The 13,845-nt window shown below is 34.0% G+C and overlaps 1 protein-coding gene across 1 annotated transcript; it reads right to left on the minus strand.

Moving 5' to 3' along the window:
* Positions 1-1,165: 1,165 nt before the first annotated feature.
* On the minus strand, positions 1,166-2,704 carry LOC147406628 (scopoletin glucosyltransferase-like). Its single transcript, XM_086432552.1, has one exon. It carries the CDS (start codon positions 2,702-2,704, stop codon positions 1,166-1,168), a length of 1,539 nt encoding a protein of 512 aa, XP_086288678.1.
* Positions 2,705-13,845: the final 11,141 nt, after the last annotated feature.

Genomic DNA, 13,845 nt, shown 5'->3' on the forward strand with positions numbered 1-13,845 from the left:
CTAGGAAAAGGATACCCTCGTCTTAGATATTAGAAGCGGATCCAATGACAAATAAAAAATAGGAAAACTTACACGAAGATGCTCTCCACAAATTCTAAGGGAACCAGTTGTCGCAATCACCTAGGTAAGTTAGGTTTTTATTTTATTTTAATTTTTCAGGTCATTTTTAGCAATGTAATAATTTTTGGAAAAAGTAGAGACCGGTGTTTGCCGGACGGGATCGGTGCCTAGCACCTTCTGATCTCGTAACGTGATAGATTAGCACTTTTTTCTGATTTTGAGTCATGTTTCGATTTCTAGACTGTAATAATTAAGTGGTGACTCCCAACCCCCAAAAAAGCAGATCTGCAACCCACGGATCAATGTCGCTTTCAACCGTTTTTATTTTTATTTTTTTTGACATTTTCAATCCAATTGCATCAAATTCAAAGCATAATAACCTTTAGGAAAGAAAAAACATATCATCTATGTTAGAAATTAAGACACACTAAGAGAAAGAAAAACTAACATCATAAATTTGTTGAAAAGATAACCGATCAGAAAATTATTATTAAAAAGATAAATCGAACACCCAAACCAGAAATAAATTGATTCCAGTCAAAGTACAAAGAATTGTAATCGTCTTATGTCATAATAACCTTAAAAAACATTCATCTCTATATTAGAAATTGAGACATGATCAAGTGAGAGAAGCAACATAAATCATAAATTAACTAAAAGTTAAAATCAATCACCCAAAGCACCAACAAAATTTACTCCAACAAGAAAAGCACAAATATGTGTAATGGCCTTTCAAAAAATCATATTGTCCATGTTAGAAATCATGACAAAAGATCAAAGAAATAATCCATGGTGTTTATCTGGTGTATGAGATTAAAGGTTGTTGGACCTAGACTTGACCAGCTAGCAAGATTTGACGAGCTCAAGAACTATGATAGCCCTCAGCATTATTTTTTGGTCCGCAATCAATCACAGTAAACAAACAGGGAAATGGCGATTAATTCTGACAATCCTAACAACTTACTTCGGAAACAATACCTTTTTTTTTTTGAGATAGTAATTGTACACACCGACTACAAGTGATTGTCATTGTACCCATCACTAGAATTTTCCTAAAATAGAAATTTCAAAGATGTGGGTTCCATGGGGATGGATAGACTTGATCTCAATTTTCGCTCCTGCCATAAAGCCTGATCTGTTGAATGAGATGAGTCATATTGTCGTAAGAAGATCCCCCTTTTTCCACAGCTTTCTTACCAATCTCTCCCAATTCCCTCACTCTCTTTCTAATCTGCTGTATCTCTCCATCTTCACTGTCCATCAACCGATTCACTGCTTTCTCTATCTTCTCCCTCGTCACAGTCACCTTCTCTTCATCAATCTCTTGTACCATGACTAACATCTCAGTCCATGTCTTATTCTCAACATCCATCGGAACTCCAATCCTCAATACTTGAGTCACATACTTGTCATTGTATAATTGATCAGCGTAGAACGGCCAAGTGATCATTGGTACACTCGCGCATATGCTTTCAAGCATAGAGTTCCATCCTGCATGCGTCACGAACCCTCCGATTGCTGGATGTTCCAAGATCAACAACTGTGGCGCCCAAGTAGTTATAATCAGACCCTTACCACTTTCCTTCATCTTCTCCTCAAACCCATCTGGTAACCACCTCTGTTCTTGGTCTCCATTGGGTTTCCTAATAATAACCCATATGAATTGATGACCAGAGGCTTCAAGACCAAATGCGATCTCATGAAGTTGTGCCCTACCGAAGCCTGTCATACTTCCGAAAGATAAATAGATGACAGAGTTGGGTTTCTTGGAATCGAGCCAACTCAAACAGCTGTGTTCACTTTCGGTACCATTCCTGTTGGTCTTGTCGGAGGTATCGCCATTGCAGAGAGACACAGGACCTATAGTCCATACATTTTTATTCACAACCTTCTTGAAGTGATCAATGTAAGTTGACTCTAACTCGTAGAAGCTGTTCCCCACAAAACCGAAGCAACCAGGTATCGAATCACGGATCTTTTTTATACGATCCACATAGGGACTTTGACTATTCTTGAGATGTTGAGGGATTTGAGAGCTGGTCATCTTGATCTCATGAGGAAGGCCTGGTAATATAAAATCATATGCTTCTTCTTCTTCTTCTTCTACTATTGTACTATCTTCTGAGGTCGTGGATTGGAGATTACTTGTGTAGCGTTCCATGCTGTGGATTGCACTATGAAAGAAGATGCTACTGAGTTCTGGGTATAGCCTTGGGATTCCAAGCTCTGCAGCTATGCCACTTGTCCAAGGGAAGAACATATCGGTGACAATGCAGTCTGGGTGGTTATCACGGAAGAATTTCTCAATCTGAGGTTGGAGAAGCCTGAAAGCGACATTTAGTTTTTGTGAATATTCAGGGGTTTTGGTGGCACTGTAATTTTCAATTCCTTCGGGTAAGCCGACCTCTGCTGCTGGGAAGTAAAGTAAATGAAGTGAGATTGGGTAACCAGATTTGATGTCTAGATCTATGGAATTTTGGAAGAGTTTGGCATTGAAAGGGGTAGTGATGATGGTTGCTTTAACCTCATGCCTAGCGAAGATTCTGGCCATGTCTACAACAGGTATCATATGGCCTGGACTCAAAAATGGAAGGAAAAATACTTTGAGTACTTCAGTACTGACTTGTGTAACTGAAGCATCCATGGCGGTGGACTACTTGAACAAACAGAGACAGAGAGGGAGAACTAGAATAGTGTGGTGTTTTGTGATTTGTTTTGGGTTTTAAGACGTCTCAATTTATGTGCAGAGAGGAAGATCAAAGATGCTAAAGTTTTAAAAAAGAAAGAGTTTGGATTCTATACACCCAGAGAGGAGGAATGAAACTCTCTTCACATAATACAAAATGTATATTTACGTGCAATGCACGTTAGTGATATTAAAGGTTATACAATTATTATAATCAGCACGAGCTTCTCTTCCCTAATTATATATTTATCCGGCAGGCGATACTGTTGCATTTTTATTACATAACCTCCCTCCTCCCTTGGAGTTCTAACAACTCCACTGGAACCTTTATGAAATTTATTACCCATCAAGTCCCACTTTAGAGTAAGGGGAAAAGATTCAAATGCCCTCAATTTTAATCTAAAGTCAAAAATTCAGATTTTTCTTCTCCAAAATCAATCATCTTCAAACTCTTCAATCTCTAAAATAATTTTAATCTATTCAACATTATTTTCATCTGTTATTTTCTATCTTGCCTAATTTTGTAACACATTCTAAATTTTTCTATCCAAAATTTCATCATTTTATATTTTCTCAAAAATAACATCTTTCCTTAGGATTTGAATATTCAAGACTTGAAGTAAATACAATTTTAAGATGATGATGAGGGTTAAATTTTTTATCCAAAGAGATTGAAGAAAATTGATTTTTAGAGAAAAACAATATGAATTTTTGACTAGAGATTAAAGATAATGACATTTAAGACTTTTTTCCTTAGTCTATTTAAAAGATTGAGGTCAAGGGATGCATATCATTATTTTCAAAATATAGGGGGTAACTCTAATATTCAACCAGACATAGGCCTTAGTATTCTGGAAAACAAAATATTACAAGTATAACTAATAGGCTTTTAATAAAATAAGAGTCCTAATATTGCAACACCAACTTTTCTTAATGCCACACCAATTCCTATGTAAACCTCCTACAAGACTGCACATTGTTAGTGTGGCGTTAGCAAAAGTTGGTGCGGCAACAGTAACTCTCTAAAATAAATATAATACCAATTTTAATTTATTAGCATTATTTTTTTATATTATAATATTACATTCACGTACAAACTCTTTCTCTCCTAAGAGTCAAGTGCACAACCGTTGAATTATTAAGATTAGAAAGACTATTAGTCTTTGAATAAAATTGGTTTAATATCAATTTTAATTTATTAGTATTATTTTTAAATATTATAATAATATAACCAACAACTCTTTCCCTCCTACTAGTAGAATGCAGTGCACATGAGTTGCACATAAATTATTATAATTACAAAAAAAAATATTCGAATAAAATAAATATGATACAAAAACAAGTTATTATTATTATTTTAAATATTATATAATGTAATTAACAATACAATAATGTTATCATGCATTCAACGTATTTGGAAACGGACTAATATAAGGGAAATGTTCAGCAACAAACATTTTGGCAAAGCATTTTTCAAAACATGGGTTAGAGGTTTTGGAATGGGCTGATTTTTGGTGAGGATGATCTCTACGGTGAGGAGATTATCATCACCAAAAATCAGCCCATTCCAAAACTTCTAACCCCATCAAAAATGGTTTACAAAAAATAGACGGTCTACGATTTTTCAACTTATAAACTGGGGCTAGAAGTTTTGGAATGGGCTGATTTTAGGTGAGGATGATCTCCTCACCGTAGAGATCATCCTCACCAAAAATCAACCCATTCCAAAACCTCTAACCTATGTTTTGAAAAATGTTTTGCCTAAATGTTTGTTGCTGAACGGGACCCCTAATATAATATATGGGTCTTGTTAACGTGTGTTAACAGACTAATATAATATATTGAAATGACTTTGTCAAAACAAATAAAAATAAAAAAATGTTCTGGTGACTCATGAGAAAACACATGTTCTCAACATTGTAAAGATGAAATTCAACCGTCAAGATTTAAATGCACCCAGATAACAAAAATCTTGACGATGTTTATTTCAAGGAAAAATCTCAACCATTGTATTTTACGTTTACACTGTTGGGATCACGTGTTTTTTCCATGAGTATTTTTCATAAGTTAACGGATCCCAAAATGGCAAAAAAAAAAAAAAAAAGCCTAAAATGGTTACCTTGTGAACACAATCTTCATTAACATTTTTAAATTTAAATATATAAATAAAAAATAAAAAATTAAAAATTAAAGAAGATTTAAGAGATTAGTTGGACACTAATTTTACCAAATGATATTTAAATCGAAAAGAATAAAAAAATAAGTAGCTTAAGATGTAAGATATTTTACACTTTATTTTTTACAATTGTAAACAATTTTGAAAATGTATTTATAGAAATAAAAGAAAGAAATTTGGACTAACATATTTATGTTAATAAAACAATATTTTTTAAATTAATTTTACTTTGAAAATAAATTTGTAAAAATATATAGAAATGTGGACTGGGCTTTTTTACTGTTAACAGGACATATTAATTTTACCTTCCCAAAAAATATTAATTTTTGAGATTGTTGATATGGCAAAATCTTAGTTATTTTATCAACAAATTCATTAACTATTAAAGTGACAAATTCACCGGGAAAACCACGCTTTGAGAACTAAAATTAATGAATAGTGTACCGAAAATGGAGATTCACTTTTTTTTTTATTTTAGTTGGGATATAATAAGTAAAAGATGGGTTGCCAATAGTAGTTTTCTTTATTATGGTAAAAAGAACTTTTTTTTTTGGTTGTGTAGACATGATAAACGGACGCTCGTACGCTCTTTAACGTGGTAGTCCATTGTGTACGTTTTAGCATGTCAATTTATCATTAATTTGAAATCGATATTATTTTAAGTGTCATGATAAAATGATGCATTAAAACTAACACGATCTATACGTGATTGACAAGGCAAGTGCATAGGACTATAAGCCTATTTCTTCGGGATACACAAGGAAAAAGATTTAAGATTCTAAGTACTTGCCACGTCAACAACGTAAAGATTGTCAATTTTAGCATGTCATTCTATCATTAGTCTTAAAGTAATATTGATTATAAATTAATGATAAACTGACGCATTTAAATATATGCGGTGATGATGCGGTTAACATGACAAGTGCATAGAATCGTAGATCTCTTTCCTTGTGTATCCTAGAGAAAAAAGATCTATGATTTTGTGGACATGCCACATCCACCATGTACAGACCACCTACGTTTTATCACGTCATTTTATTAGATCTCTAGATTTTTAAATGCTCAAAATGTGATTTTAATTCTTTATAAGAATAGTGAGTACATTTGTTGGATTTCAAATATTACTAAGGACTTTCGGTAAACTAAGTAAGGAAAATGTTTAACATTCTTTATTGGTGTCATTAGTTACCAAATCGGAATACAGGTTTAAAATCGAAAAGAAAAATGGAAAAAAAACAAAAAATCAGAAGGCAACGAGAATAAAATGGTAAAGAAATGATTTTTAAGAGAACAAAAAAAAAAAAAAAAAAACATAAGACATTTTTTAGAGAAAAAAAAACATAAGACATTTAATCTAATCTTTTAATATATTTTTAAGAGAAAAAAATCAGTATTCAATATCTATTTATGATAATAAGTTTAACTATCTGTGTATCTTTTGATCAAAATAACACATTATTGATAAAATTAAAAAGAAAAATTTTAACCTCAAAGATATTATCATCAAATCCCACACTAAACAACATTTATGAACTAAATCACAAACAACCATAAGGCCATAGAAATTAATCATAAGTGTATTGAAAAAAATAAATTCTTATTACTTTTAATTTTTGTGGAAAACGTGTTTAGTTTATTTACTAATTAAGTGGGTTGTAGGGCCACCACATGTAAAACTCAGCTCAAAGCTTAAATCTTGACTTTGTCAAGCCAGATTGACCCACATGACTTTTTTTTGAAAAATCTAAGTTCAGGTCCTTTGACTGGGTTTCATTCTCCTCGGACTTTGACATGCAAATACACTCCTCCAGATAACTTTCCGATATGTATTCAATGGTATCATTATTTCTTCGAGCTTCTTATTTCTTATGTTGCATGTCCTTCTGTCACAATTTCACTAGTCTCAGTTTTTTAGTTAATTATTTTGAGTGCATTTTCTTTGTCAAATCTTCCAATACTCAAATCTTTACCCTAAATTGTTTACCTACATATTTACATATTCTTTAACCTCACATACCTTGTTAGAAAATTTTCTCGAGATATGTAGTGTTTCAAACGAGTTATCACATTTTCCCCTCTTAAAAGAAAATTTCATCCTCGAAATTTCTATTTCTATTTTCTTTAAGTTTTTAATTTATTATTGTTATTATTATCATGTATATACTTCTTTTATCCACGGTAGGACCCTTCGGTGCCATTTTGCCAGCGCCCCAATTCACCAAAAACTCCACAACTTCAGAGCCACCGTAAGTGTTGTGTGGTGTCACCGAACTGATGGTATTTAGGGTACTAAATCAAAATCTTTTCTCACTTTTTCTCTTTCTTTCCATTTTCTTTCCTCCTTTCCTTGTCTTTGTGGACCACTCTCTCATTCAAACAATTTTTACTTCCCACCATGATGTCTTTATGGTGTATTCTCCTTTTACTCTCTTCATTCTTTCCCTTAATCTTCCTGGCTAAGCACAAGAATTTGAGTAAGGTGACTCGATCTTGTCAACCTACGTGTGCTTCTTCGTCATGAGCTCCCCTTCCAGTCCCTTCCTCTTCGGAAAAAAATGAGGAAAATCAAGGAGAAGATGTGGGTTTCAACGATCAAGGTCGAACATCGGCTCAAGCCCTGAAAGCTTATGTCAATCGAATGCGTGTCCTTGCTAAGTATGAGGTAGTATTGGACCGTAACTACCAACCTTCTATTATTCATACTTTTGAAGAAGACGTTATTATTCACCATGTCGGATGGGGTTCCATTCTCTAGAGTGCTGGTGAAGTTTGTGAAAGTCAAGTGCAATCGATTTATGTTTCAATTTCTAACATTAGTTTGGTACCACCATCCTTTGATGTTACCAACTACAACACTCAAGATTTTCCTATTCGTCATTGTTAGATTATGTTAGATTATATTATTTTTATTTATTTTGCTTATTTCCTATTATTAGTAGATATCCTATTGTTGGTAGGTTTCATATTTTCTATGTTTCTTATATATAGTTCAGTTTTTATGTAACATAACAATTAAGTGATTATTGGATAAGAAACCCTAGCATCTCTTTGGTTTTCACATGGTATCAAAGCAACCATCTTATGGATTTTTTTCGTATTGTTGAAGAACGATTATTCTTAGCCACAGCTTTCACAGATCGAATTGTGTTGAAGAAACCCTAAATTTTTCTGAAGAAATTTTTTGTTGAAGAATATTTTTTTTGGTGCGTTCGTACAATCGTTTTCACTACCCTTCGCTCACTTCCACACGTCTTGATTGGATTCTGGTTTGATTTCGCATCTCAGTTTGATTTCGTTATTGTTTGGTGATTATTTGTTAGTTTTCTTTATTTTTTTCTCATTATAGCTGACCGTAAAGATGATTCTTTCCAGTCGATTAGTGTGCAATTAGATGGGAAAAATTATTTGTATTGGAGTTATGTTATGAAGAATTTTTTGCAGGGCAAATCTATATGGGGTTATGTTACGGGTACAAGAATTCAACCTACAGAAAAGGTTACTGATTATATAGAATCGTTGGATGTTTGGGAGGCTGATAATTTGAAGATCATCACTTGGATCAATAATTCTGTTACGCACTCTATAGGTGCTCAGTTGGCAAAGTATGAGACTGCCAAAGAGGTTTTGGGATCATCTGGCAAGATTATACACGCAATCTAACTTTGCAAGACAGTATCAATTGGAGACAGGTATTCGTGCTCTTCAACAGAAGGATATGAGTGTTTAGGATTTTTATTCTGCCATGTCAGAATTATGGGACCAGTTAGCACTTACAAAATCTGTTGAATTGCGAGTATTCTTACCTTACATAGCTCGTAGAGACGAGCAACAACTGGTACAATTTCTGATGGCCCTCCGTGATAATTTTGAGGGATTACGTGAGATAATTTTGCACGTAACCCACTCCCTTCTGTTGATTCGGTGGTCAATGAACTTTTAGCTGAGGAGATACGTCTTAAGTCTCAAGCAGACAAAGGGACTGTCCCAATGTCTACTCCATCTATTTTTGCAGTACCTCAAAGACCCCCGAATCAAAATAGGTCGAATTCGAAGGTTTCTCATTATGAATGTGCTTTCTGTAAGAAAAAAATGCCACTGGAAGACTTAGTGCCCATTACTGTTGAATAAAGTCAAATCATCGTAACCCCAACAGCAACAACAACAACAACAACGACTTCAACAGCTACCACTACCATCTCAAATTCATCCATGGCAATTTGGTAATCAATCACCCCAGTGTAATAATGCAGTGGCTGCACCATCATTAGATCCGTATATGCTTAAGCAGTTTCAACAATTTCTTGCCTCACAACCACATGCCATGTCTACTTCTTCTCATTTAGGTTTGTCGTCTTCGAGTACTTCAGGTATATCTTCCTCCTTGTGGATCTTAGACTCTAGCGCCTCTCATCATATGTCACATAGTCTGTCATCATTTGTTTATTTATCTTACCATCACTCGTCCAGATATTGCACATGTTCATGTAGTTAGTCAGTTTGTTACTGCGCCTACTACAGTTCATTGGGCTGCTGTTCTTCGTATTCTAAGGTATCTTCGGGGCACTCAATTTCAGAGTCTTTTATTTCCATCTACTTCACCTTTAGAGCTACGTGTGTACTCTGATGCTGATTGGGCTGGTGATCCTACGGATCGCAAGTCTACCACTGATTTTTGTATTTTTCTTGATGATTCTCTTATTTCTTGGAAAAGTAAGAAGCAATATGTTGTTTCTAGATTTTCCACAGAAGTAGAATATTGTGCCATGGCTTCTACTACTTGTGAGATAGTTTGGTTACATTAGTTGCTTGCAGATATGGGTATTTTTCTTCATCACCCTACTCCCTTATATTGCAATAATAAGAGTGCTATTCAGATTGCTCGTAATTCGGTATTTCATGAGTGGACCAAACATATTGAGATTGATTGTCATGTCGCTCGACATCATTTTTAACTCGGCACCATCACATTGCCTTTCATTCCTTCTTCCGTGCAAATTGCTGACATATTTACCAAGGCGCACTCCACTTCGTGTTTTTGTTTCTTGTTTGGCAAACTCTTCATGCTTCTAGCAGTAGCATTGTGAGCTTGAGGGGGGATGTTAGATTATGTTAGATTATATTATTTTTATTTATTTTGCTTATTTCCTATTATTAGTAGATATCCTATTATTGGTAGGTTTCTTATTTTCTATGTTTCTTATATATAGTTCAGTTTTTATGTAACATAACAATTAAGTGATTATTAGAATAAGAAACCCTAGCGTTCTTTGGTTTTCACAATCATGTCACTGCACATGTACTTGTTGACTGTATGGAATGAATTTCTTTGTGGAGATGGTACAGTAATCTGGTATCTTGGCAATGCTTTGCCTGCCACTAGGATTCTCCTGCACTTCCGAGTATTGCACCGTGTTCTTATGAAAAATGTTTACCCAAGACAGGGTAACACTACCCAACTCACACCCCAGATGATGGACATTGTGTATCGGATCTCACAAGGTGATGATCTCTATCTTCCTACACTTGCTATGGAACATATCATCTCAATTGTGATTGGAGGCGCAAAGAAATGGGGACTTGGCTTTGGTTATATCGGGAGTGGATTGGCTATATGCTTCGGGATTCCAACAGGTACCAGACCTACTGTGATGGGGGAGACCTGGGGCTCTAATAATATCAAGAAGATGGGTTTAGTAGTTCTTGGTGTTCCTGCAGTTATGCTAGTCCGTGATCCACCTATGGCTCCTTTTGCTCTAGAACTGGCACCACAAGACATCACTCCAGCTCCGGCATTTGATTTGGAGTTGAGACTCACTGCATCAGAGCAGCGGTAGAAGCAACTTCACCAGGACTTTCAAATCCATGCAGCTAGCATTGAGTAGAAATTGTAGAAGATACAATGTTATCTTGGCAATTTAGTTCATACTGCGAGCTATCGAGGTGATGACATTGCTCGCACTTCCAGCAGCATCGAGTCCAGGGGTTCTCAGTATCATTATTGGAATCATCATCAACACTATTTTTACATCAATTGGGAGTCTTGCACATCTCCTTCACATCATTATCAAGTCCCTCTCTTTTTGTCATGTTGGTAGTACTAGTATTTCTTGCCAACTTATACTTTTGAGAAAGATATTCATGTATCTCAATTTGACTTCAAAAGAGCCCCTATAGGAAACCACGGCTTCTAAGATGAAGAAAGGATTCGACATGTCGTTCTTCTGTACGTATAAATGAAGCAAGTTTAGGAAAAGAAATGTATCCAAAAAGAGGAAAATATTAGTAGCACTACCCTCAGAGGAAAGTATCCAATGGATTGGCTTAACGTTTCCTTGATCCAAGTTCTTGAACGAACACTCCCTCGACAGGATAGCTTTCTTGCTGGGGCTGGATGGTTTCAAGAGCGGCTTCTAGTTTGTTGGAATTGATAAGAATTGAGATAAACTGAATACCTGGATATATGATCTCCAGTGAGAGCATTCTATTAATGGTTAAATAATTCAGTTAACATAACCGCATAGCCATCGTAACTACAACACCATTATAATTTGGTGTATTTCGAATCACTTTAATAATCTACTACATAACTACTTCTCTAATACCCTCCTGCAATCGCATGTTCCTTTGAAGAAGGAACTTGCAATTGATTACATAAGATCAATGCCTTCTTGTTGGTGATCACCATCGATTTGTTGACGAATCTGATTGCCAATTTCGTACCCTCGATTGAGATGAAGAGGTATTCTTGATTATTGTTTGAGAGACTAGATGAATGATATCGCCCAAGTGTGTATAAGTCGATAAGCATTTTGCTCAATTAAAATGGGCCGAGACCCATGATCAGTTTAGGCAAGACTGAAACCCGATGGATATTAATCCGAAGATATTTTAAAATAGATTGGTCTCTAATGGAGCATAAATGGACTATATGGGCCTTTAAAAGAGAATGAGCCTCCATGGGCCAACTTGAGCTTGATTATAGATGATTTAGAGGCTCAATTTGGGAGATTCATCAAGTTGGTCTCAACCAATTAGGGTTGAGACAAATAAGACCTATTTTGGGTCTTGATATGGAAATTGGGCTCATTCAGAGCCACTGGGCTGTGGGCTAAGTTTTACCCAAAATCAAAAGTGGTGGAATTTATTTAATTTTTTGGCACAAGAGGATGAATGGGGTAAATGAAAGTGTTTAGGCCATAATTAATAGGCTGAACACCGACAACTAGGCAAATCAAATATTTATAGCCCAAGGTTTTAAGTGGAAATGGGTTTGTTTGCACCGTAGACAAGCGCAAACAAAAACGTTTACGTTTGTTTGTGGGATGTGGGGTGCTTGGATGCTAAAATTATGGTGGGCCCCACCATAAAGCAACATACAACTTAATTAAACTTGCAACAAAACCTCCGTAAAGTGTCGTGGAGAAAATACCTCTACAAAAATTTACGTTATGTTAAGTTTTCTCTTTCTCTCTCTCTCTCTTCTCTTTCTCTGGCTTTCACCAACTTCTTAAATATTACCTAATATTAATATAATTATTATTTAAACAAAAAATCGTGGGATAGAATCCTACTTGGAGTTAGTTTCTATTTATATTTTAAAATTACAAAATAAAAAAATGATTTTTTAAATATTGACTTTTTTTTTAAATATAAGAATAACAAGGGATAGAATCCTACCTTGTTAATTTATATTTATTTTTTAAATTAAAATAAAATAATTATGGGATAATAGTCTTATTTATTTTTTATAAATTAAAAAAATTATTTTTCATTAGATGTAGGGTATTAAAATGAATTTGGGGCAAGTTACATTTAAGCACTATCAATGCTAATATTGACATGTTTGGGGCAATGGGGTTTCTTTCCAAAATGGAAAATTAGCAAGTGGAAGTTGGTATCATGTAGTAGATGTTTTAGGATAAATTGTAATTGATTAAAGAGATTTTGGATTTCTATTATAACCTTGGTTTAAAGAGTATAACATTGTATGACTTATATGAAAATGCTTTGTTTATAATTTTTCAATTTATTTTGAAGTGGTACGTAACTATTTATCATTTTTATTCAACTTTAAACAAGATTTTAAAAAGAAAAATAAAAAATAAATCAGTTTTTTAATTTTTTAATTTTTTTAATTTTTTAATTTTTATGCTTATATGATAATCAAGTAAATGTAAAATTTTGCATTAAACACAATCAAGCACTCCAATTACAAAATTATGTAAAATTCAATAAACACAAAATTTTGTGTTTGTTGCAGTTTATGTTGCAAACCAGCAAGGCCATTATTTGGGGGTGGTTTTGTAATTGGACCTACTAGTGAATTTGTTTTGGGCCTATAGTAACAATTTACTTATCTTATAACCGTCCTATACCATAACTCTTGTTGGAGAGATTTTAGATAGGAAAAAAAAAATGAGATCATGCAACATGAATGTGTGAAATTGGGAGATTTGTAGAGATATAGGAGTTGTGATTTTTATTGAAAAAACAAAAAACCTAAAATAATAGCAAAGAAGAAAATAAAAGATAACTAGGTCCGGAACATAGAGAAAAATGGTATTTTTATTGAAAAAAAATACTAATAAAAAACATACTAATAAAAAACATACTAATAACATAAACAAAATGATTAAGGTTCAGTGATGGTTGTAACACCATCGTCGAAGAACGACGCACCAAGATCGATGTGCTCTATGCAGCTTGAGTTCTGATATTATGTAGAAATACTGAATTTATTGATATTTTGTGGATGAATCTTACAAAAGCCTTGGCCTAATAGGGTATTTATAGACATTACATCAACAAAGATATATGAAAACTACCTAATATAAAAATTCTCGAATATCCCAATTGATATATTCTAAATATCAATATATATTCTAGAATATCCTTCATCGCAATCTTCCATTTGTGATGAGAT

The sequence above is a fragment of the Akebia trifoliata genome, chromosome 3, assembly GCF_017979445.1.
Source record: "Akebia trifoliata isolate Shusen 1 chromosome 3, ASM1797944v1, whole genome shotgun sequence".
Classification (NCBI taxonomy): Eukaryota; Viridiplantae; Streptophyta; class Magnoliopsida; order Ranunculales; family Lardizabalaceae; genus Akebia; species Akebia trifoliata.